The following is a 26,144-nucleotide window of genomic DNA, read 5'->3' as shown; positions in this document are numbered from 1 at the left end:
TTCGGCAATGACAATAAGAAGCGCTAGGTTTTTACAGCGTTGGTCAGTAGACGTATATATATATACATGCGTCTATTTTAAAATTATTTTCAAATCCATACATATATACATGGCTCGAAGACAGATATTTCTATCCTCATGCAGAGTGATATTCCTGGGTTCTTATGGCGTTGGGTAGTAGACGTACATACATGCATGCGTCTTTTCTTTTATTCTCAAATCTATATACATATTTACAAAATAACTGTTCCAAATCTCGCTTTCTGGTTGTTTATGAGAGCACACAGCACGCGACCGCACTTCCAGTTTCTTCATTCCTGTAATTTGTATTTTTATAAAAGAAATAAAAAACGCGCGCGCGTGCTGTGTGCAGTCATAAAGAGAAGAACGAAGAACGAGAGAAGTGTAGGAGAAACACGACGCGTAGCACGCGCGTTTTCTATTTCTTCGACACATAGCTCAAAGACAAATAATTCTATCTTCATGCAAATGTGATTTTCCTCATTCATGGAGGACCGTTTAAAAATTGTATCAACTAAAGGAAAACAGAGGAATTCCTCAGATATACTCCTTCAGGCTATATTACATGCATCAGTTAAAGTCGCAACCCCGGCACTAGGAGACATATAGCAAGGACTATGATCGAATCATGCATAGTTACTTTCTGTCTACTGTATTTTTGAACGATTTCTGCTGAAGATTAAAGTTTTAGGGTTTTTCTCTCTTTTTAGATATTTTTTTGTTTCTTTTGTTTATTCGTTGTTGCGATAAATAGTTTTTTTCGTGCAGTTTACTAGCTTCTTGAAGCCGGAACATTACGTTGCGACTGACAACGATGAAGATTTGGATCACACGGACGTTTGCACGATGGCATCATTGACCTCTACTACCAGACTCCCTTGCACGCTTTCTTTTGTTCAGTTAATTAGCACCAATTGTCTTACTATTCTCATGAGGGAATACAAATTTAAATAAGAAAGAAAATTCGCAAAGCATCTTGGTAGTGGTAGTCAAATGACGCCATCATGCAAACGTCCTATTCGTGACTAAAAAAGTATCATGAAGTTCAGTTCTTTGATATTTATACAACATGCAGCGGGGACTAAGTTTTGATTCTGAAACAGCAATCTTTTGTTTTTAACTTTGATTTTATAAAAGTATACTGGAGGAAAACTTGATCAAAATTGAAGATTCAAAAGCAAAGGGCTTTCCTATTTCAATCAGAAGGTGACATCACTTATCTGTATTGGCACCATTTCAATCTTCTCAACAGTATTGTTTGACGGCTGAAAGTGTACGTAGGGGTCTATTTATGGTTCATTCGTTAAGGGTGTGTATTTCCCATCAAGACTTTCTTTTCATTTATCGTCGCGTATTGTGTTCAGAAATCAAGGGTTGCATGTGTAGCAGGTAGCACCACTCGCCTCTCGCCCCACTCTCGGGTTCGTTTCTTGGACTCGGCATCATATGGTATATATACGTAGAGTTTGATAGGTCTTGTCATTGCAGTTGGATTCCTTTGTGTATTAGATGTTGTTCCTAGGGTTTGTTTGGGCCTCTTAATCTTTGCTTCAGAAGGCCATCCTTTTATGGTTCAGACTGGGTGTTGTATTTTGTTTATTCATTGGGTATCGGGGTTCCTTTGTTTTTAGAAAGTTCAATTATCATCCTAAGCATTAAAAGAATATAAGAAACAATTAATCACCTGGTATAATGGCTGCTAAACAAATGTTTTTTTCCATGTCGACTGAAGGTAAAGAAATGTTTTTATTACGTTAATTTATTCGCATTAAATGTTATTATATCAACCAACATCGCGGCAATGTCATGCTTCTTTTCTACATCATTCGTATAGGGATGACTGCAACCCACTTAAATCAAAAACGGAGACATAAAGAAAACAAAAACGAATTATTTAAAGAAAATCGTTTTCAGTTCTTTTGGAAAAAATAAACAATCTTCGACTTCGAAGAAGTAGCTAAGGTTACCGCTGACACACATCACATACGTCATTTTGATTTTAAATACGTTTGTTTTAACGATCCTGATACAAAATTAATTGTCTTAGAAATGATAAAAAGGTAAATTATACACCGTGAAAAGATGAAAAAACTTACTAAACTAACTTACTTAGTAAGTTTTTTTCATCTTTTCACGGTGTATAATTTACCTTTTTATCATTGCTGTTTCATTAGAAACGCCTACGCAACTCACACTAGTTTTTAGTTAGTTATCTCTTCTAACTGTCTTCGAGCAAGCATAATACATAGAAGTAGACATTAAGGCGGTTTCGATCAAGTATGCGCGTTTTAGTGTGGACGCGCATGTGCAAAACGCATTGAAAACATGGTATGTGTTTTCAAACGAAAACGTTCAAAACGTACGAAAACGGGGCCTAATTCCACCGTTTTCTTTCGTTTTCATTTGACCCTTGGTCACTAATTATACAGCTTTGTTTCACTGACAAAATAAAATAATTCCAGTAGTTAATCCCAAGCTCTATATATCCAGCATTCCAGTGGGGTTTTTTTACGTACCTTGTTCCGTAGGCGAGAAAAACAAGCGCAATGCATATGGCCACCGTTGCGTCTAAAAACCAAATAGCACTGGACTTTTCATAGAGTAGCGAAGCCAGTAGCATAGCAAATGCCATGATACCCCCCGCTGTTGTGTTGAAAGCTGCGAGGAAATGGTTTCAAAAATTGTTAATTTTCTATTCATGGTCCAAGTATAGAGTATAATCAGTGAATGGAGACGAGGCTGATTTGGAAAACGAGTCGTGGATGAAATTTCGGGCTCACTGTTTGGTATGCAAAATACCTATGGTTTCGAAAAAATTCTAAAATCTGCTACAAAAGTGCAGAGAATATATGTATATATATACACTCGATTGCAGAAACGTTGTAGTATACATTTATACATTTATACATTTATACAAATACCTAATGAGATGCACATTGCAATTTTACTTTTTTAACCCTCAAACCCAATTGATTTATAGTCCGTAGGATGTAAAGCACAAGAATACAATATTTTGATGTTCATTGAATGAAACAAATAATAAATAAAGCGAGTTTTCTGCTTTGCATATCATTAAGTATACTGAATAAATTAGGTATTTGTATACTACAACCTTTCTGCAATCAAGTGTATATATATATATATACGGTCATTTATTTTAAGCCCAAGAAAAATGCGTATTCTACTATATATTAACCAAATGCTTAAAGTTTGTTTTAGCTGTGTGTAGAACTTTTTGTAATGTGCTAAAATGCTTTTTTTCTGATTGAAACCTTGGACGTGTTAGATGCGAAATTTTCCAGCCGCCATGTTTGTTTTCTTAGGCAATTTAGCGCATGCGCGTACGTTCTTCAGCCCCTTCATGTTGTGAATGGCTAAGTTTGGTACTTTGATTGTATGAGCACTCTTTCTCGTGTTAGAACTACTATAGAACCTCTGTTCTTAAGCGATCACTCCTTGAGAATGTGACCACTTAATAGAGGTCCTACTGTATTACATACCCACCGGCGTATGTGTTTTTGTTTGCAGAAAGTATCGGTATCTAGTATCGGTTCGTGCAAGGCCCTTACCGTCTGTCCTCAAGGTCATACTGTCTGTTTTATATGCCACTAAATATTTGATGTGCGCCATTATAAAAAGAGCAACGAAACTGGCTGCTGTGAGAATTAAAAGACTCTCGTTCTGTAGGGAAAAAAGTAGAAAATATCACTTAAAGGTATTCATATTTGGTTCATTTATGTAGTAAAACCATGAACATAAAGCCAAGGGTCATCCTACTAGTACTGCAAGGCTAAATGTATTGCTTTTGGTGTCTCCAGGATAAGAGAAAGAAAGATGTACACCCATCTAGCATTTTATTTTAAATGAATGGGCCATAGGTATTAAATGTGCTATTCTGATTCAAAAGGGAGTAGAAAATGCTTCCGCAAAGAGTATTACAGGAAAAGAGAAACAGTGGTATTTAAGCCAATTACGATGTTATCGTTAACGCAAAGGTGCAGTCATTTTAGCTCAGAGAAACTCATTTGGATGCTCATGTTGTTTAAGGATTTTTAATACGTTCTTGACTCTACCATGGCGTTAATAATAGTCTTGTTAATGAATTTTTTCCCCTCGCAATGAACAGCGAAAAGTGTATTAGGTTTCCGTTCCACCCCCACCCCCCCCCCCCCCCCCCCGTCCCCCCGCCAACAAAATAGTGGTACATTTATTTACCTTTTTAGGCTCTTTATCGATGACTAAAGTATGAATAGCTTTTCCTAGAATACCCAACGCTGATAAGATAAAGCATACAGCTATCCCCAAACAGGCCCTGTATAGAAAAGGACTTCAATTTAGTTTTTAAAACAGCACTCTGCAACCGGAAGTTATATTTAAGGCCATTCCGAGGTTGAGGGGGGCGAGTTAATTGACACTGAAATGATAGAGTTGTTTTAGGAGACGTATTTCCAAGATGGCGCGTTATATTTAATACACTGCAATGCTAGCTCGGCCAGCCGGAATGGCTAATTAATTACCACGATCGCTTACTTTCTTTCTTTCTCATACGAATATAAATGCCCTGCCGCTCCAATGAACCTCCAAACCACCAAAACAGATGAAGCACAATCAAGGATCACTTCTAACTGTTAAAAAAATACCACAGAAATAAGATAACATTACACATCAAACACAGACAGATTACTTTATCTTTTAAATGGATCACATATCACACGCTGTCTCAATACTAATTAAGGTCAAAGGTAGAACTTCACATGAGCCGAACCTAATTCATTAATAATAATAATAATAATAATAATAATTTATTGAGTATTTAACAAGTTTCAATACTTTACAATAGAAGAAAGAAATTACACTAAAAATGACAGGTTTACAACTATATATAATATTACAATTTCTTAAAAAAAGATAATATAATACATGGAATAAAATGATTTGCTAGGTAAAAACTATAAATAATAATATTTACGAAATAGATAAGTTTTTAATTTAGATTTAAACAAATTAAGTGAGCTCAAGGCTCTTATCTCTTGAGGAATTTTGTTCCAGAGAGCGGGGGCGGCAGCTGAGAAAAGACAACCGCTTCGTAATCCTTTGTTCAAATAGGTTCGGCTCATTTGAATGAAATTCTTTGTTTGACCTGAGCCTTGGTGTTGTCTGTTTTATCAACGGACGTATTATGTTTTTTTCAAACATTACCAAGGGGAATGTTATACTTATATTTTTCTAAAGTTAGAGTTATTTTACTTGGCCCTAAATTATAGCAAGCATGATGCATATTGTCTTGGTGGAGTTGTCATTACAGTGCATTGTGGGAATGTTTAGGGAACATATTTCTAAGATGGCGTCTATTTCGTCCCCCAACCAAAATGCACCTCAATGCCAACAAATGACGTCATAATACTATTCTTGTTGATGTGACGTCGTCTGAGCCATATTGGAACTAAAATAACCATTACTTATTCGTTGTTTTCTTCACCTTTTGATACCCAAAACTATGGCTTTCTTTTCATTATCTTTTATTAGTTAGTTTTTCAGTACTTCCCGTAGGGCAAATTAAAAAATATAAATTTCCACCCGTCTCGGGGAAGTAGAATATATTTTACGTGACAAAATGTTATCGTGTGTGTCTGAGTAGAGTAGGGAGCCACTTTAAAAACGGCCATTAGGAAATGTATGTTTTCCTTATATAAGTGATTAAGCGTTAATTAACTTCCTCTATTATCAGGCAGAAGTCGAGTATCGGATTTGAGTCGGATTTGAGTTGTACTGCCATGAGAGTAGATCTAGGTTTCCAGAAATACTTTGGCGTGATACAAGATCAACTTAGTTGTCTCGTTTCAAAATAAATGTCATTCTTTGGGAATTTTCGTCTGATTAATAGCACAAATCGAGTAGGTATATTATTAATATGAATGAGACTCAAACAAAGAATCTTATCAAGGGAATCTCAAATGAGGGAATGTATGCCACATGGTCTGAAATGGGAAAACATTACAACTATAGCAATGATAAATTTAAAACAATGTGAATTTCCATTTACACGCCAAAATTCTTCTTAAAAGGATATTTAATAAAGATTAGATTAGTATTAGTAGTTTTTATAGATTATCTTTATAGATTTCGATTAGTCAAGTGTTCCTATATAGTCATTGATAATTATATTATATGCATATAGTTTTAATGGATTGTAAATTATTTTATACTTTATTTCTATTATATTGTGGCTGAAAAGCCCTGTCAAAGGGAGCTTCAATAAAATATGTATGTATATATGTATTTTAAGAAAAAATTGATGTAATTTTGGACCCCTACAACTAAGACTAGCTTCGTGAATTGCTTCATTACGATAGTAAGTACGAATGTTGTACAAAAAGAGGACGTGCGTGCAATGGATTATGGTATATGTAGTACATTGATCTTAGCTGATCTTATCATTCAATCGGCCATCTTGTCGTGTGTGTACGTCGGAACTCCATCACAAAAGTACTGCGGATCGACACAAGTTAAATCTGTGATCTCATCTCGAGCAGATAGCGAAGTATAATTGCGGATATCGCATTTTTTTCCTGCGTCCGCCTTGAAGAATTAAGCGCTTTCTTTCCATTTAAAAAAGGGAAAGCAAACCGTTAGACTCACCGCAAAGCCAAAAGCTGCTGGACTCCAAGCCAAGTACGAAAGCACTAGAAAAAACAACATCAACAATATAACTGAGTCATCTAAGATTAATTTGAAGTGAGCTTACCTTTATTGAAAAAAAATCCTGTTATGTTGATAGTTTTCCTGCATGTATTTTATAAAATATTTAATGAGCGCTGATTGGTTGGCTATCAAACACAGCTCCCAGCGTGTTTATATTACAAAACAGAGACATGCGTGCTTGTTTTATGTCCATTAATTATAGAACTCTGCCTTATTAAATTAAAACAAAAATTCTATATTCAAAAACGCCCTCAAGGTAAATCTCAAGAAACTTCCGAATAAGCGTTGATAGGCGCGTATAGTAGTACTCGGAGATTGAAAATCGATTGAAAATCATTTCACGGAGATTTATAGAATCGAAGTTTTAATGGTTCTGCAGTCCTTCGATGTGTAATGAATTGAAATATAATATTGATGTGGATTCGCAAAGGTAACCTTTTGAATTGTATACTAACATTTGAAAATACCACTTGAGGGACGTAGTTATATACGTCTAAATAACAGAATTTATTTCAAATAATCCGGCTTACTTCTTAAAAAGAAAATGAATTTTTAATTGGGCAAGAAGGGTTTATCGATTATAATATTATTCATGCTTCCGTAACTATGATTACGATAATGACCGGAGAGGATTTCAGAACAAATGACGCTAAAAAGAAAAGGAAAAAAAAAAAGAAGAAAAAGCCAAAGGAAAAAGAAAAAAAAAAAAAAAAGAAAAAAAAAAAAAAAAAAAAAAAAAAAAGAAAAAAAAAAAGAAAGTAATAGAAATGACGCTATGATCCATTGTCTCGAAACTCGTTGAAAAAACTCTAGAAAGGAAACTTTCTATTAATCGAAATTAATCAAAATTACCGAAGCAAAAATGAAAATTAAATGAAAATAAAATGCTTTGAAAAGTCAGACATCACGCAAGCTTGGAACGCAAGTCGATTCTCTATAAAAATCTATTTTTAAAAAATATCTTAAAGCCTGAAATACAGTTTTTTTGATTTTATTTTAAAATAAAATATTTTTATTTTTAAAACTTGCATGATGTCACAGATGTCACGCACACACACACAAAAAAGGCATGAATTGTGGTTAGAATTTTAACATTGAAAGGGATTGGAAGGTTATCCATACAGTAACGTTGATTCTTAATTAAGCGCCGAACTATGAATTACGGTTAAATCAAACCTTAAGCTCCTAGGATAGCTTAGTTGTCTGTACGATGCTTAGAGAACCAATATAGATAAATACTAAGAACTAGGAAGCTCTCTTGAAAAGAAGAATTATCCGCTGTTAACATCATCATTTTGACATTACTAACACAAATGTCAGAAAAGGATGCGGCTGTACAAATAAATTTAGTTTGAGCAAAAAAATAATAATTTCTTTTTCAACAGTTTTACATTGTGATTTCCGCCATAAGGTTTTACTCTTTTGTTTGGTTTATTCAGCTTTTTAAAAAAAAAGTTGACTCAAGAGACGAGATGTTTAAAGTACTTAGCCGGCTGAAGATTGAAACATATGAAAATAGGACATTGCATTTTCCGTCGATTTCATTGCTGTCTTTTGTGTATTTGAACGCAAAAAAAAAAAAAAAGTCGAATAACAAACCAGCTGTCGACTGAATCAAAGACGGTTGGGATGCAAACACAAACAAAACAGCTTTTTCTGTTTAAAAAAAGGCTCTTTTGTGCTTTTCTCGTTATACTTACCAAAGTAAATTACCCCAAGGCTTATGTTTACAATAATGGAACAAAACGAGATGGACAGCGCGGCCGCTCGCCATTTTCCCGCCAAAGGAGTATTGAGTTTCTCCAACTGTCTGAAAATACCTACAAAAAGAGAAGAAGAAGAAAATAATTTGTAAAATACTCGCAATAATTGTTCCTGTTTCTTTGAAAAATAAACCAAAATTAGCTTAGTATTCAAAGTATCAGGGAATTCATTGAACTTGTTCTTGAACGGTTTCAGAATCACAAAAAGAAAGAAAGAAAATAAAAAAATAAAAAACAAATTAGCAAAAATCGTAAACGTAAATCTTTGTCAAGGAATCCTAACTCAGAGAGCTAAAAAGCACGTCATACTCTTTTCCTTTTATTCCTCATTCATTATCACTTGTTCAATATTATTTAATCTTGAGGTTGAATATACCAGACTGCCATTCTGAAGTTTTCCCACCTTGATCGTTCACAGCGATTCTGTTCGCTCTTCGAACCTTCTCGTTATCAGGCAATGTCTTGATGTGAACATCTAGACCCTTTAGATTCATATTGACAAACGTTTGTGAAGAAGACTCTCCCGCCTCTAATATGATCATTCAGTCAAGACGATTTCTAGGTGAAAATTTATTAGCCAGCCCGAACATTTAAACTATAGATGGATCACGGCATCCATTGCCACAGTTCCTATATAGACAGTCGACTAGTAAAGATTGTCAGCTCTGAGCGAAAGACACGATGAATGGTTCGACGAATGGCTATTATAGCGTTTATCTGGAGCTAAAGACTCGTATCTTGCTTATCAGTCAACCTTGGCAGTGAGCATTTCGAGTTGACATTAATGCAATTTCAGGTGTACCCTATACGAGAATTTACCGCATGGCTTATTAATTCCTATTTAATCACCCTTCCACATTTGAGTTGACCCTCATTGATTGTCGGTGTTTATATTAGACAATCTCCTAAAGACAATAAATGCAAATTAAACCGTCCTCTTCATACCTAGTATAGAATGTCTCTTACGGTTATAATTAAAAGAAAGAAATCGTTTCTTACTGTTATAAAAATTTTTTTTCCTTATTTCAGTCTGGCTTTTTCCAATTATTATTATTTTTCTTTAGTTTTTTCTTTTGAGAAGGCTACAATACTCAGATCTTTTCCTCTATTAGTACAGACTTAGGGGGTCTAGTTTCACTTTAATTTTTTGAATTTTAAAGTACCGTAGCAACCAACTGTCTATTTCAGCTAAGGCAATCACTAAACGAATGAAAGAGGAGAATAAAAAGGAAGAAAGATTAAGTAAAAAGCACTGTGACTTCGGTGCAATGACTAGACAAAATTCATGATTTTCATATATGATTTATTCATTTGTCTAGAAAAAACTTTTGAATTCAAAATTTAAAATGCTTCAAGCGAAAAAGCGATAAATAAAATATGAAAGAGAATGCATAATATCACTCGAACCATTTAGTCACGTAGTGATGGACTAATACTAAGAAACCTTTTTTTGAATAACTGAAAACACGACGTTCTATACAATCGCTTACTAAACCCAATATAATAAGGATAAAACGAAAGACGTTTTATCATAACATTTTATTTTCTACAAATACGAATTCTTAGGCCTCTTATCTTTTTTTTGTCAACACCCCTTTTTCTTAGATTATTAGTTTATAATTAAAAGAATAAATAGCTGTCGACACATTCAGTGGGGCACCGGCGCGAAGGTTTCTCCACCCGCTATTTCTTCTTTTTGTTTACTTCAAACTTTTAATTTCAAGTATTTTCCTCTTCGAAGCACTTGCCATCGAAGTTTCTGCGGATTTAGTCCGAGTTTTGCGTTAAATTGTCTTGCGGAACATATACTATTTTGTCTTATTTGTGTCTAAGTACCTCGTTAGGTTATCGGTAACGTAAGTTATCTGATTGCAAATTTTCTGCTTCTTAGGCTTTTAATAATGTATGAGTCGATTAAATTTCTGCTATCCAAGGAAAATTTGTAAGCAGTAGGCTTGCTTCATTTCGCGCTTTAAATTACTAAAAGTCTGGTACAAATAGTATAATATAAAATAGTAATTAAAATCTTTAAAAATATATTTTTTTTTTTTGCTATCTATAGTTTATGGTAGAAGAAATGCAATATAAATACTGGTTTTCAACTTTGGCTTAATCTTTTTCTCACTCACTAACATTTAATAAATAGAGGATATTATTATACACTGCTAGCTGTGTATGACCGTCGGATAATTTTACGAGCAAGGAAAGCGGCCGTATTTTTTCGAACTTCGCAGGCGGGCGGGAACAAATACAGCTTCACGAGTAGGATTTTCCGGCACAGCCGCTGTAATACACAGCTAGCACTGAGTGCAATAACGTCTATGTAGTTACACTCAAAAAATAGTCCTAATACACGGGAAATTGAGTACGGTGTTGTTTAATATCATGTAATATTCTATGCATATGGCATATATCTCAAATCACATGCTGATTTTTAGACTTACATGTCTAAGCTAATGAAAATAAAATACATCAGGAACTTATTTAATTTGAATGTTATTATAAGTGTCATTAGAATTGGCCAATGTTCTGTTGCCAAATTCAAAACAAAGTGTTAGGAGAAGTAGCGAAATTAGCACCGGATTAGCCTCAGTCACGAAGTGCAGGACGGAATAATTTATGGAATAAGAAGTACGAAAGAAAGAAAAATGGAGAAACGAAAGGAAGAAAGAGATTAGATGGAGGGGAAAAAACAAAAAAGAAGAAAAAAAAAGAATGAACGAAAGAAAAGAAGGGAGGAAGAAAGGAAATGACTAAGCCCCTGTATAAGTTTCGTTTTTCACTGTGGTTACTGTTGCAACCAAGAAACCCGCAAAAAAAACACAATCCTGCCTGGAAATCTATTAGCAAGCCCGTGATTGATTCTCAGATGGTACAGATGTAGACGTACTACTTACTCTGCACTAATTACACTCAAATCTGGGTATCAAATTCTCTTGAACATTGAAACCAAATTCAAAACAAAGTGTTAGGAGAAGTAGCGAAATTAGCACCGGATTAGCCTCAGTCACGAAGTGCAGGACGGAATAATTTATGGAATAAGAAGTACGAAAGAAAGAAAAATGGAGAAACGAAAGGAAGAAAGAGAGTAGATGGAGGGGAAAAAACAAAAAAGAAGAAAAAAAAAAGAATGAACGAAAGAAAAGAAGGGAGGAAGAAAGGAAATGACTAAGCCCCTGTATAAGTTTCGTTTTTCACTGTGGTTACTGTTGCAACCAAGAAACCCGCAAAAAAAACACAATCCTGCCTGGAAATCTATTAGCAAGCCCGTGATTGATTCTCAGATCGTACAGATGTAGACGTACTACTTACTCTGCACTAATTGCACTCGAATCTGGGTATCAAATTCTCTTGAACATTGAAACATTTTAATTTTTAAAATTGTTTTTTAAACTCCAGGTAGGGATTTAGTCTAGATGAATTTATACAGATAGTTTTATTTTAATGCAAACTTTTTGGTTTCATTACTCATGACTCATTACTCATGAATTTCCAGGATGCGGTTTCGAACATTTTTCCACACGAACACTTAAAGTGTATATGACACGAAAACATTTCATCGTTTAAAATGTATAGTTTGTTAATAATAATAAATATGTCGTAATAAAATTTGTTTCAAAAGCTTATTTCTTGAGATATTTGAGAAAATTAAGCCCAATTTGTGACGTCATTTTGTTGACACGTACTCTAGATTCGGTAGAAATGCACTAAATATAAATTGTAATTCTTATAAAATAACAACAAAAGGCATATTCTATTCAGCTTCATTTGATAGCTTACGAAATACTCTTCAAATGGTGGGAAACTGAAAAGTGTACTACCCGAAATTAAGATTCTGCATTCAAACAAATTTCGTGTATTTGCAACTAAATCTGGAGACTTGTAAACAAAATGACGTCACAACATGTGCTAAATTTTCTTGAATTTCTAGAGAAATACGATTTTGAAACAAATTTAACTGTGATATTCTTATTCATGCCAATAGAATACACATTTTTAACATTAAAATGTTTTCGTGTCATATGCACTTTAAAAGAAAACTGCGAAGGCGAAGATACTTAGGTTATTGGTCGATTATGCCTAAAGAAATCGAGTGACGCCACAGTTGTTTTTTTAGTAACACTGCACAGGCTGGGAAAAGACTGAGACATGATACATGTACATATAAACTACATTTAGACAAAAATACATAAAAATATAAATTGGAAGTAAAGCTAAAACTATAAATATATACTAGAGGCGTCAGAGACAGCAAACGGCAGAGATATTAGTGGATCGGCATTTGGAGCAAACGGTTAAATATTATAAGATCTGATACCATCAGGGTCAAAAGCGGAAAGCAAGAGAGAAGGATAGTGAGATCGCAGCAGTGTTTTTTAAAAAACACGAAACTGAATTAGAAGACTCAATCATACAGGGCAGCGAGTTCCACAAGAAAACAATGCGATTGAAAAAGGAATCCCTGTAGGTAGATGTTTTCATGAATTAACCCTTTAGTCTGTACTGAAAGTACTTCTAGTAGATCTGAATGAAAGCGAGCATGGGGTAACATAACTAGATAGATCAATATTATTAACCTTAAAGCGACATTTGAAAAAACACAGGAGATCTACTAAATACTCACACCAGTAAGACAGTGGGAGTAGGTTGAGTTTGACAAGCCTGTCTTTGTACGTAAGATAGATCTGATTGGTACCTGAGAATAAATTTTGTGGCACGGCGCTGGACACGTTTGAGGAGTAGGATAGCCCGCGAGCTTGATTGCGGTGCCCAAACCTGACTGCCATAACAAAGGATTGAACGCACAAGCGTTTACAACATAAAGTTTAGATATCATACTAATTTTAGATGATACTGGTCAATAGTAAGTTTATGTGTTGGTGTATCATGCGTAGTCGTGGTTAGCCTAATTTATTGAGCCGTATAAGAACAGCACCTTAATCAAACTAAAGCACGTTTTTGTGGTCCAACATTGGTGGCATTTTGATTTGTAAAAAGCTACGAAGATTGATTATTTCATATAAAGAGAAACAAGACGTTAGGTTAGTAGATGGCAGGGTACGACAAGTTGTATAGTGATCTTTATTAGACCGCGCTGGAAACGACATCTCAACCTTGATTTGTCTTATATTTGTCTCACCTGAGAAGGCAGTCATAAACAATTGCTTACTATCAATCACGTTACTTTTTGGACTGAGTTGACTGGGGGGCAAACAAGCGGTTGACTGGGGGGCAACTAGCGGATGCTAAGTCAAAACATATCAAAATAAGTCCTCAAACTATTGTATTTGACTATTTTCACTACATCAAACCAGAAAACAAGAGATCAAAACAACCTCCAGTATTCTACAAGCCACCAAAAAAGAGCTATTACCGGATGTGACGTCTATTGATAGCAACCTATAGAAACTTTCTGCACAGTATTTGCATAAAAATAGAGTTCAATTCCCTGAGGATAGAAAATGTATTGTTTCGGTACCCCATAATGGTCACTGTGACGTCACGTGAAAACGCTCTATAGGCGATGCTGCTATTTATTACGGAGTTTTTAAGGTTCTCGTTTACGGCAAATGTACGTACAACTTGAAAAGGAATCGCAAAAATCAAGTAGTAGAAAATCATTTCGCTTTTGATGAGTAGGTTTGCAAAAGGTTAAGTGAATACAAGAAAACGAGGTCATGTTTGTCGTATGCGGGGAGGTGAAAACGAGAAACTTTTAAGGTTAAAATCATTATCAAACAACTTTTGTGCTGGTATAAGTCACGGACACTAGATCACGAATGGAGTAATCTTATGTATTATTAGTTAGTTAGTAATAATTAATTCACACCGATAGCTTTAATATATATATATTGGACGGGCTAGTCAGGGGCGAATCCAGGATTATCCAGGGAAGGGTGCTGCGCACTAAGTTAACCCAGAGATGGGTGCACCCCTTAATCAAAAGGAAAAGCAGTATTGGTTATAATAATAAATAATAATAATAAATTACATTTATAAAGCGCAGATTAGCACAAGATGTTCATCTGCGCTGAATACAGAAACAATACACAATAACTAGAAACATAAAAGCTAAGTTAATCGATGGGAATTGCAAAAACAACTAAATAAAGGCTTTTCTATAAAAATATGTCTTTAAGTGTTCTTTAAAAGAAGGTAATGATGTAATATGCCTAATACTAGATAGTAAAGTGTTCCATTCTACTGGCGCAGCGTATGCGTTATCTTCGAAGTAGGGGCACAAACTGGAACCAGGGAGGGGTGCGCATCCCCTGCACCCCTCCCCTGGATCCGCCCCTGCAGTGTAGATAGCACGCATTCCATTGCATGAGAATAACATGATAAAAGACAACACACATAAAAAAAGATCAAATGTAGTCAACCACACGTCCAATTTAGCCACCTCATAAAGTGCCAGAGCATGGAGGCTATTCGTATACATATCGCATGCCACCCCAAGAATGCAATGATTGCCACGATTTCTCCAATGGATGGGTTGCAATCATTCCCAAGGGAGTCAAAAGACAAAAACATGGCGGCCATTGCGGTGCCGTTAACAATGGATGCTGATGAGAAATATTTTGTTAAATGGCAAAATGTACAACATGGCCGCGATGACCTAACGTGCAATCGAAGAATATACTCTATAGGGTCATGTGGCTGCATATTATGTGGTAACTATCGATATCTATGTGGTTTGCTTGAAAAAAAGTTTGAGCGCACAATCTGGCTCCTCTCCGCAGCAAGTTTGGTTTCTCTGATCGGCGTACGATCTACCCTTATTTAGCTCGGCTTTTAGATCGGGGTTGTTGCTTGTCTGGTAGCCAGACAAGAAATAGAAAATCGCTATTCGGAATTTATATTTACGAGTGATGTTTTGAAAGTTTTCAAAATTGGACGAGCCTTTAGGCGTCCTGAACTATAATTATACATTGAAATATCCTATGTTACATGTACCACAAAAGCTTCCTCGTGTCCTATCAGCAATTAAAATTTTAAAAAACCAAAGCATAAATGCAAAAAACAAAAATCTGTGTTGTCTTAATTTAATAGTCACTAGTCGCCATTTTGATTACCGTGAGATATTATGAAATAGGAGGCTGGGTATTAGGGACTGTTCCATTGGACAAATAATCCTTTGCGTGCTTTGAGGCTAGATCACCTTGCATGTTACAGCGTTTTTTTTAAATTAAATGAAGTTGTTTCTGGATGTTTTGTCTTGTACCTTTATCAAATTGGGAGCCCTGTGGTTTGCTTTACTTTAAGCCCATAATCAAACACAGCTGATAAACCGGACACTGCCTTGATATACACAGCGCGTCATTGTGTATTTAGAATGTAAAGCAAAGAAATTTCAGCTGATCGATTAATGTATATTAGTTTAACTAAAAATTAATCAAATATCGCGGACAAGGGATTTTAGTTATACGATTATAGCAAAAAAAAAAAAAAAAAAAAAAAAAAGCGAAAGAAAAAAGTATACGTAGACCTCAGTTTAATAGTATGGCTTCTCAAGCGCGAAATGTACATGTCCATATATTGTTACCTCATGTGATTTAAAAAAAATACTCTTAAACGACGGAGATCTGAGTACTCAATTTCTTTTGTACTCAAAATGAGTACATAATAAGGTACAATGCATGTCTATCTTTGTTTATTTCATCGATGATATTTAGTACTGACGAGCACTATTCACCTTATACTGCTTGACGATTAAGTGTGGGCACTCTAAGGCCCTGGCTAAACGAGGAAACAAGTTTCCATGTTTCCCGCGCGCATGTTACCCGATGTTTCCAAGTTCAGCCACATCATAGTTAATATTAACTATTAACTATGGCCAAATGCGAAACATTGCTACGTGCAACAAATGTTGCTACCAAGACGCAAAAATGTTTCTGCTGTGCGGCAGAAACATTTCATGCTTCCAAGAGGCATGGAAACAATGTTTCCCAATGTTTCTTTGTTTAGCCACGAAAGTCAACATTCTAAAAGTTTGTTACTTAGCAACGCTAGCTCTATCTTGAAAGTGCGTATGCGCTAACCGATGTTGAGCAAACATGTTTCCCGATGTTCCCTGACAGTTTTGCCACCTTTGGAAACATTTAAGAAAACATGTTTCTGGAAATGTTTCTGGAAACATGTTTCCTCGTTTAGCCAGGGCCTAAGAACAGTACGATACTTCAATATTTAAAAAAAAAAAAAAATTGTGTCGGACTTTACCTGAAATTACAAAAGCAATAAAAAAGCACTGAAGAGTTCAGAGACCTGACAACATCATGAAGAGTATTTTCAATTTAAACATGAAACCTGAATGCAATGATTTTAACATTTCAAACCTGTCCTCCTCGCGCCTAAATGGCACAAAGAATCTTTTAACATTTTAAAATGTTATAGTTATTTTGATATATCTATGGTTACCGTGCTTCCCGTTAATAGATTCTGTACGTGTACTTCATAACCCTAAAGATGGCCGCAATGGCCAAAATCTCGGCTTAATATAGAATAGAAACGGAGATGAAACATTAGTTATTAAATATAATATTTATCCCCCAGATATTATAACAATAACATCCAAACTCAAAAACGACCATATTATGGATTTTTTACTTATTTATTTTCTTATTCCGTTTTAAAAAAAATCGCCACCACACCGTAGCGTTTTCGGTATATACGTATGGATACAGTCATCCAGTTATGGCAATTTTGGATGATAAACTTTGAAAAACGGAGTTGACTCAATGTCAGAATGAACACCGTCAAAACGGATCGAGCAGCTCGCAATATATTCAACTAACGATAAGTAAAAGACTTTTTTTCGACCCAAGACGATTATCGTTACCAGAGCAACTGCAGTAATGTCTCGTTATTTGATGGTAAAGTTGCGATTAAAACCATTCATAATCCTTTCTAACGCTATCTAATCTATCTAGACAAACTACCTTGATTTGTCATCAAAGTTTTAATGTTATTTCACTAAACCAGTTAACGATTTTTCAAGTATTTTGTCACTGCAATGGTTGATGAAAAAGGTCGATACGTGCAATTCACGTTCAAGTTATTACCAAATATCGTTATTTCTTGTCCTAATATATTTGTATTTTTTTATATTCGTAATACCTCTTTACGGTAATAAAACTGAGATCTTAAACGAAAACGTGTCACGAGCGCCTTCCTTCATTGAAAAACGAGACTATTATCGTTCCTTTGTGCCACTTGTTCTGTTTCTACGAAGATCCACTCGCTCGTATCATTGTGCAACTTATAACAGTAAAATGCCTTTTATTATTTTGTTATATTATACTTATTTTATTATATTTGCTTTACAAAGTTTACTTTATGAAGAAGTGAGTTAATGCCTAGATATTAGTACCAATGGACTGCAATCAATATCGGAATACTATATAAATCTGTAATTCTTAATTTCGTTTATTTATCACTTTCGATGCAACTTCCTTTTAGGTATTTCCACATTTAGCCTACATTTTGTCCTTTGTATTTTAACTTTTTGTATTTTATGGTTTAAATTTCCCATCTTTTATCTCTTTTATCTTTATTTTTGCTCTTTTATCTATCATTCCCTTATCTCGATTTTTTGTCATTAGAACCATTCGAAACCCAGTCAATGCAAATCTCTGCTTGACTACAGTTTCATGCATAAACCGGCCAAATCTCTCTTCATTGATTTTGAAAACTTCTCACTGCCTTTTGTTGTTAAACCTCCTTTAAAAAAGTTTAGTCTCGTTCTAGAAAAAATATCGATTTTACTCAGAAAACACTAACAATTTAAAATCATTGAGAATAATCATTCACTTGGAATCTCTCGACTAGCGGTTAATAGTAATGTAGAAATACAACATTCAATTATTGGTTTATGTATAAATGACTATTTTCACCATATTTTTTTCAAACAAGCTCTGAACTTGATTACCTGTCATGTTGCTGAATCGCGGATTATCCGTCCTAAGATCTCTGATATCTTCTTGGTACTTGGTCCTGCCAGTCGTTATGAGATTGGCTTCTCGGGTTATTGTTTCTGCAATAGAAAGGCTGTAATCAGTGATTCAACACCTCGCTATTAGATGCATTGTAACACTTTTAATACAATCAACCAATCAGAGGTCTTAGATCGGAAAGTTATAATCCATAATCAGTTGCTTCATGCATGTTTACAGAAGAGAAAATTAAAAACACTCAACAGTTGAATAAATAAAACTGAAATCGTTTGATAGCGAAGAAATAATCATTTAAAAAGCTGTTTTATCTGTTTTTTTGTTTGTTTTTGTTTTAATATAAGTGACGTAGTCCTTGATTTTCTTTTCTCTCCAATACCCAACACACTAAATTCCAATTTGATTTGTAAATTAGCAATTTCCTAGTGGCTTTGATCAGCTCAGAAGTTATTTTATTCTTGTTTCCCAGTTTGACCAAATTGAACATTAGTTCTTTCTTTATTCCTTCTTTCCTTCCTTTTTTTTGTACTGACAAAATAGCAACAAAATAGCTGCAATTAGACAATAAATCTTTAATTTTGTTTCACGCTCACAACTAACAGCACACGACAAGGAATAAAGCGGAAGTAAAGCGTGAATAATCAACAAGCAGCCGTGAGCGAAAATAGTTGTGAGCGTACTTATTTTTATTTGACTGCCTTAAAACCCTTCAATGCATATGAAATTAAAGGAGAATGTTTGTAAAAGACACATCTTTTAGTGACTTCATTTAGAAAAAAAATCATTCGACGATTTTTTGAATGCCGCTTTCACCAATATTTTCTATCGCTTTTGACAACAAATTGGGTCAATTAGCTTCATATCAAAAAATCCATAACCTTAGAAAGAAAGTCACAATTTGATTCATACTCAATAAGGACAGTGTCTACATCCGTATCTATATTCTAGCTACTAAAAATATTGAATCCACTAAATTAAAGTCACGATTTTAAGGGTAAATAGTTGACACGCTGGAAATAATAGTAAAAGTCCATGAAAATATTCATCGTGTAATATTTGGAAAACGCTCTCATACATTTTTTTCATATTGCTATATGTTGGGTGCCTCGATGAATACTATCGACTGGTGCAAGTCGCTTTGAAAGTTTAGGTCTAGTTTTCGAGAAAATAAGCGGTAAACGATTTCTATGATGTCATCATTACGTAACTGAATGAAAAGGCCGCTTTAAACTAATTTATCATTTTTGAAACCTTTAATCCTTTCCTGACATTGCGTGAAAAGTGCTTCGCAGATCGAGTTATTCAAGACGAAGTTGTAGCCGTTTCAATACGGCTAGGTGTGCCAGACCAAAACTACCCAGGGCCTCCTTAAATAAAGTGGATTGGCAGCGCCATGCTAATTGGTTGATATTCAAGAGGCCAATGGCAATCTCTTGTAAAAGTAGACAAACATGGCGGCTACGTAACGTCATACGCACACAAGATCACTTTAAGTCTCCGTACGTGGGTATACGGCTCGGGGATCTGTTTCAAATGATGTAGTCGGTTACACAACGATATATATACTTGGGTTGCATGTTACACGTCATAGCTGCCATGTAGGTTGACGATTATCTCATTATCTTCTCTCGTTAAGTCATGCCAACCAACATGGCGGCTGCTTCCTTGGTGAAATCATCCTCAATGTCGGTACTAGGCTGCGTAGTCCATAAAACTAATCCGGCCCTCCTCTCGTGATTGTAAACTCCAAACTGCACGGTAGCTTTAATCGCCATCACAAACACTCCGTCAAGTCCTCAAATATATATCGTAAATTTAGATCTAGAGCAATTCAACTTGTGCCTACAAATATGCTATAGAGCTTTGAGGTAGTGAGCTTATTAACCCCCCCCCCCCGATCGAGAATGGCTGTTTTCATTTGCTTGTAAAAGTGTTTTTCCTCTAGTTTTCTTCATGTTCGGTGAACTTGGTATGAGAAAAACTAAGACTAAGTGCACTCTTAGGCTTAAATGAAAACCAAGCACATTTACGGCAATATAAGCTATGATATTAGATATACAACCTGCAGCTAAGGCAATACCATACACTATACTAATAGGATCTAAATATCAGAATATAAAGATAGAGTTTAGGATAGATTTTAATAGCGGAGCTCCATTCTTAAGAAAAAATAGTAGACCATAGAGTTAATTTTTCATGGCTTGGCTGACGTCACTTTCGTCCGTACGTACGTCCGTGTGCACAACACAGGAATCCCTCTTGATTTCAAAGCAAAACTACTCGGAAATGTGGTTCACACAAATGTATAGAAAACATCGCATTGGGACAAATCATAGGCCAACAACAGATTTAAAAAGCTTCCATATAGTCAAAGATGGATCAAGAAGTATTCTTCAAGAATTCAGGTGTTTTTTTTAGCAAACAATCACACATTTTACTTTCTATGACAAGCAGTTTCTTTCGATGAATCAACAAATCAAAGACCTTCTCTCAAAACTTATAATATTTCTATAGAAAATCTTCAAAAAGCTTAATTTCTTCGAATATTGAATGGAATATAAAAAGGAGAGCATATCACAACGAATATTTAGCTCTATAAATCTTCAAGAATTTGTTTAATTTAGGTTCATAATAGGTTTATTTTCAAAACAGGTATTTTCCTATCAATCAACCAACTGCACTCTTATTCATTATTTAAGATAACTACGATATATCGCGCGATCTAATTAGCCAGAGGGCGTATTAAAAATATCAACCTTTGTCGGTAAAGAGGGGAAGTCATGTTAAGTGAGCGCGCAGCGTTTATCTAATTTTCAGTTTTTAAAAATGGGTACACCTTTCCCGCATCCAATACCCCTACTTCAAAAAACTTTAAAACCCAACTTTTAAAAAGAGACAGTTTGTCATCCTATTAGTGTAGATTTTTTTGGAGGGCTTGGGGTTTCCACATAATTTTTTCTCGTGCTCGATTTTATTTTCTTGGTCAACAGAAAAATATCAATTCTAAATCAGTCTTTCCTTTCGTTATGATATCTTTAAGTTCCTTATGACATGCATTAACCCATTGGCAAAAATATCACAACCTAGACGTCCAATATCTATTTCCGAAGATAAGAGAGAGTATTCCAGCCTGACCGCATCCTTGAAGGACCATAAACCGACCGTATAAAAAGATTTGTTGATTTTGTATTCATAAACTGAATCACTAATAATATAATTATATATTACTCTTTTATCGATATGTTCGGTCTTATAGGTAAGAAGAGAAGACAACAGAAAGGTAGATGAAAAATTATCTTCGAAAAAGCGATTTTTTGTGAACCACATACATTTACTGTAATTATACACACTATATATATACTGGCACAAAAAAAAAAAAAAAAAAAAAAAAAAAAAAAAAGCAACAACAACATTGGGTTCCCTGTGAAAAGAACCGACAGTATACCGCCCCGTTAATTTCCCTTGATCCTATCAAATTCTCCAGTCTACAATCAGCGATCATTGTTTGTTGAGCAGAAAGGAAAAAAAAAGCACAAAAAAAAAAAAAAAGCAACAACAACATTGGGTTCCCTGTGAAAAGAACCGACAGTATACCGCCCCGTTAATTTCCCTTGATCCTATCACATTCTCCAGTATACAATCAGCGATCATTGTTTGTTGAGCAGACTTGACACAATTCATCAACCCTTCCAATGTAACATGATTAACTTTTTTATTTCTGCATTGACTATTTCTCCATTGACTATTTTGATATACAAACATCGATACATCACGTCTATACTATCTTTGGAGCGAGAGACTTCCTTACAATTCACTAACACGGATGTTTGGATTCAAAATATGCATCGATAATGATCAATCGATACAATGAATTTGTAGTCTATTCATGCAAACAAGCGTTCAAGTCAAGTCGGATTCGTTTTGATCTTCAGAATAAAACTCATAGGTCGCTATTAAATAAGAATAAGATAATATGCCTTCGACTTCTTTTGATACGAATCTTCGGTATTCAAATTTTGTTTTGCTCGTATAGTTTTTTTTTCGTGTTTTTTATTTTTTTTATTTTTTTATTTTTATTTTTATCAATTTAAGTTTTTTTCCATTTTCTTCTCGTAATTCTTGCATTATTTTCTTTTCTTTTCTTCCTCTTTTCTTCCTCTTTTCTCTTCGCGCTTTTTTTCTTTTTATTTCTTTTTCTCTTCTCTTTCTTTCTTTCTTTCTTTTTTTAACCTGGTTTTTTTTTCATTCTTTTGGTTTTTGTTTCTATTCTTCCGACTCCTTCCCTCTTCCTTTCTTCTTATCGTTTCCTTATTCTTTAATTTTAATAGTCTTTTTTGATTTGAAGGAATCCTAAAATATATGCGAAGTTCAAGCCCGGCATTTGAATTGATTCTGTCCAATGGATCATTTTAAGATAAAGCTCTTCATGATTTCTTACTAGTCGCGCTCATTTGCGCCTTGGCCGTCGTGCAAGGCTTATTCCTTAACTATAAATGGACTCCATGAAATGCGTAGTAAGTATCATTGGAGATATAAACAGAGTTGTAAATTCAAAATCCGAATAAAATTTCGAGAACATTGTGTAGGACAGCACTCAGTACTGTCTAGGAACTAGGAAAATGTTCATGTTAAATAAATATGTATATATATATTTGTGGAAAATAGCTACATCTTGCCTGAAGAATATAATTAAAACACACTAATATCCTCTGACATAGATAACCATTTTTGTAATCACTAATATCGGCCCAAAAATGTCTTCTCTACTCGATGGATGGAGGTGAACTGATGGTTGAAACAAGCGTTTTCTTATTCATTTGTTGTAGCCGAATTTTGCACTTTCAACAACCTGATGTCGTATGTGTGAGTCAAGTTATTGGCAGGTGACTTAATCAAGACTGTCTCAATGTTGTCCTATAGGAAGACTTGAAAACACAGTTATTAACATTAAATTTAGGTTTAAAAATAAAATAAAAAATGAAATAAAAAGCTCCTTACCTCCCCAATACGATGTCATGGTTTTCGGCGTTTGTCTTCACGATTTCTAACTATGCTATGAAAATAATGAATTAAATATTGTAGTATGGTAGTTTGCTTAGCCTCAGCATCCAGATACAGCCAACATCTTCAGCAACAACTCAAAATTAACAACTTGTTTTTTAGTTCCTCGAAGAATGAATTCTCTGTAGTTCATTTAGAGCAGATCCTAATCGTTGGATATAAAATAGACCTATAGCCTTGGTCAGTCATTCACTAATTTATTTCAGAGCCTGGCCTCCGGCCTTCCGCTGATTACAGACTCAAAGAAGTGAAGTATGTCATTCACGCCAAATATTCCTTCTTTGTAGTCACCGAGTTTACAAATGCCATTTTGCCAAGTCAACCAATTAAATCGTTGGTCTAATTTAATAGTGTTTACCTACTCACGACGAGCCTTAAAAGATGGATCGCAATTGGAATTCTTGAATCGAACACCTGACTGGTTGAATAGAGCTCGTGCAGGGATGTTTTGAAAGCCGGCGTTTTGACTCCTCTCTTCTTTCATGTCCTCGTAGATATGATTATTCAGTATTAAATCAATCGTCGTTGAAATTGGGAGCTGCCCTTAATTTATTATTCAAGAACTACCACAAAACAACTAACATTAAATCCTTATATACTACAGTACTAAACAAATGCTAACTCCTAATCTTCAACCAATTCATTGTTTCTTCCCCACTTCATTCGTATTTACTTTGGCGGCTCTCTGCTTATTTTCACCTCCAAATTTACGGTTAAGTGTGATTATAATGTAATTAACCAATTTATAACCCAATAAAACTACGGATGATATCAATTTTTAATGAATTAAATATATAATTTTGAACCTTGAATAATAATTTACGTAAACTTAAAAATTTCTTTCGCTTTCATTGAATTTTAACTTTGCTTGCTCACTTCATTCTTAAAAACTTTTATACTATTAAAAATTCCTTTATTTGGACAGAAAATAAAAATATACCAAGAACAAATATTAATTTTCTTTGTTTGAATAAGAAAGTAAAACTACATGCTCAAAAAAACTTTTTTTCTTATACCAATTGAATTACACTAAAATTGAATTGTTCTACCTTAATATTTTGGCTTGAATTAAAAAAATTAATATCAAGCCCTAACTGAGATTAAAATTAAGTCATTCTTATTCGTTTATATAATTTGATTCAGTTCGCAATTCTAGTTTTTTAATGTATTAAATTTAGTGTACACTGATTCAGTAAATGATATCGTAATTTATTTAGCTGTATCTAAATCGGCAGTTTCCTGATATCAAGATGCTTGTGATCTTGCAAGTATTCGTTTGTGTTCATGTGTTTATGCTTTTCATCAAGAGGGTGCTTCAACCATTTGAAAATTATCGATTTAAAAAACCCTCATTAACAGAGTTTTTCATATCTATCATAAACCCTATCTTCATATCCTGATATCTAGATCCTAATAGAATAGTATATGGAAAAGCCTTTAATAGCTGGTGGTTGTATATCTAATATCAAAGCTTCCTTGTAAACACATGCATGAGTTTTATTTGAGAGCCTACAAGTGCACTTAACCTTAGAGTCTTATGTCTGCTTATTATATCAAGTTCATGTAAAAACATGAAAAAAATTGCCAAGTCTACGACACACATGCCATTAGGAACGTGTACAAATTAAGCGAAAACCGACAAGCAGCCAATTTCAAAAAAGGAAGGAATCGAAAATGGCAGACATGTTAATGAAAATCAAGCTCTAAGCAAACAAAACCATGTAGAAAACAAGAAAAAATGACAAGAAAATCTATTATAAACACAACAAAAATTTCCCCAAAGAGTTAACTTCATAATGAAAAATTCTAAGACGAAGAGAAGAGGAGGTTATTTTTCAGTGGACGACGGGGATTCAAGCTTTTTCGATGCAAATAGATTTATAGGCTCTTTAACTCTTGGCATAACGTTTTCCCAGTCCAGACCGCTTGTCATTCTCTTTCCTGTAATCATTGAAAAGATACATATCAAGTTGGATACTAATCCAAACAAACCGCCGCCGGTGCTATTACCAAATTCATGATCACTTTTAAAAGTTCTGGCCGGTCTAGATAACAAATCATACTATTTTTAATTTTATTCTTGCGATATCAATTTTGGATTATATATATTTTGCTTTCGAACGAAAAATATCATCACGATTGATGCTGGTTTTTGATTTTACTTGTGTATTTCTTAATGCAGTTCCCTATTGTAAGTCGCTAATGTGACATAGGTTTACTGTCGAAAGAAAGAAAGATTTATTTATTTATTTGGTAGTCTAGAAGAAAGTAGCTGACTCACTTTTAAAAGAACTGGTCTAGATAACTAATCATACTTATATTATTTAAATTTTGTTATTGCGATATATATATAGAATTTAAAAATTCTTTTTCTTTTCTTTTTTCTTTTTCTTTTTTCTTTAAATAAATCAACAAATAGATGAATTAACAACCTTACAGTCTTACAACCAATTAAGGTTACTGGAGACTTTCAGGGGTATGTTTTGTTTAAGACTATCTCTTCGCAACACTTTGGACAAACCCCCATGAAACTATATATCGTTTTAAGGTCATATTATAAAGATTTAGAAAATAATATTATTTGAAAGCTATTTTTTAATTTGAAACAATGCCGTAGCCTTAAACAAAAATCGGGCGCGTATAGGTC

The 26,144-nt window shown here is 34.4% G+C and overlaps 1 protein-coding gene across 2 annotated transcripts; it reads right to left on the bottom strand.

Annotated features, from left to right (window-relative positions):
* Nucleotides 1-196: 196 nt before the first annotated feature.
* LOC116288095 (transmembrane protein 163a) lies at nt 197-23,719 on the bottom strand. Of its 2 annotated transcripts, XM_089036935.1 has the most exons (9): nt 23,435-23,719; nt 18,415-18,519; nt 8,424-8,543; nt 6,661-6,704; nt 4,552-4,646; nt 4,237-4,333; nt 3,591-3,702; nt 2,538-2,679; nt 197-1,669 (listed from the first exon to the last, which is right to left on the bottom strand). In XM_089036935.1, exons 1-9 carry the CDS (start codon nt 23,451-23,453, stop codon nt 1,618-1,620), a joined length of 786 nt encoding a protein of 261 aa, XP_088893061.1. In that variant the 5' UTR covers nt 23,454-23,719; the 3' UTR covers nt 197-1,617. The 2 variants fall into 2 exon arrangements, with proteins under 2 accessions (XP_088893061.1, XP_088893060.1); XM_089036934.1 differs by lacking the exons at nt 18,415-18,519; nt 23,435-23,719 and adding an exon at nt 8,890-9,320.
* Nucleotides 23,720-26,144: the final 2,425 nt, after the last annotated feature.

The sequence above is a fragment of the Actinia tenebrosa genome, unplaced genomic scaffold, assembly GCF_029948245.1.
Source record: "Actinia tenebrosa isolate PJP-AT-01 unplaced genomic scaffold, QUT_ActTen_1.0 PGA_scaffold4__44_contigs__length_22323623, whole genome shotgun sequence".
Lineage (NCBI taxonomy): Eukaryota > Metazoa > Cnidaria > Anthozoa > Actiniaria > Actiniidae > Actinia > Actinia tenebrosa.
Note: the sequence above shows the minus strand (reverse complement) of the source record. Positions and strands in the feature narration are given on the sequence as shown.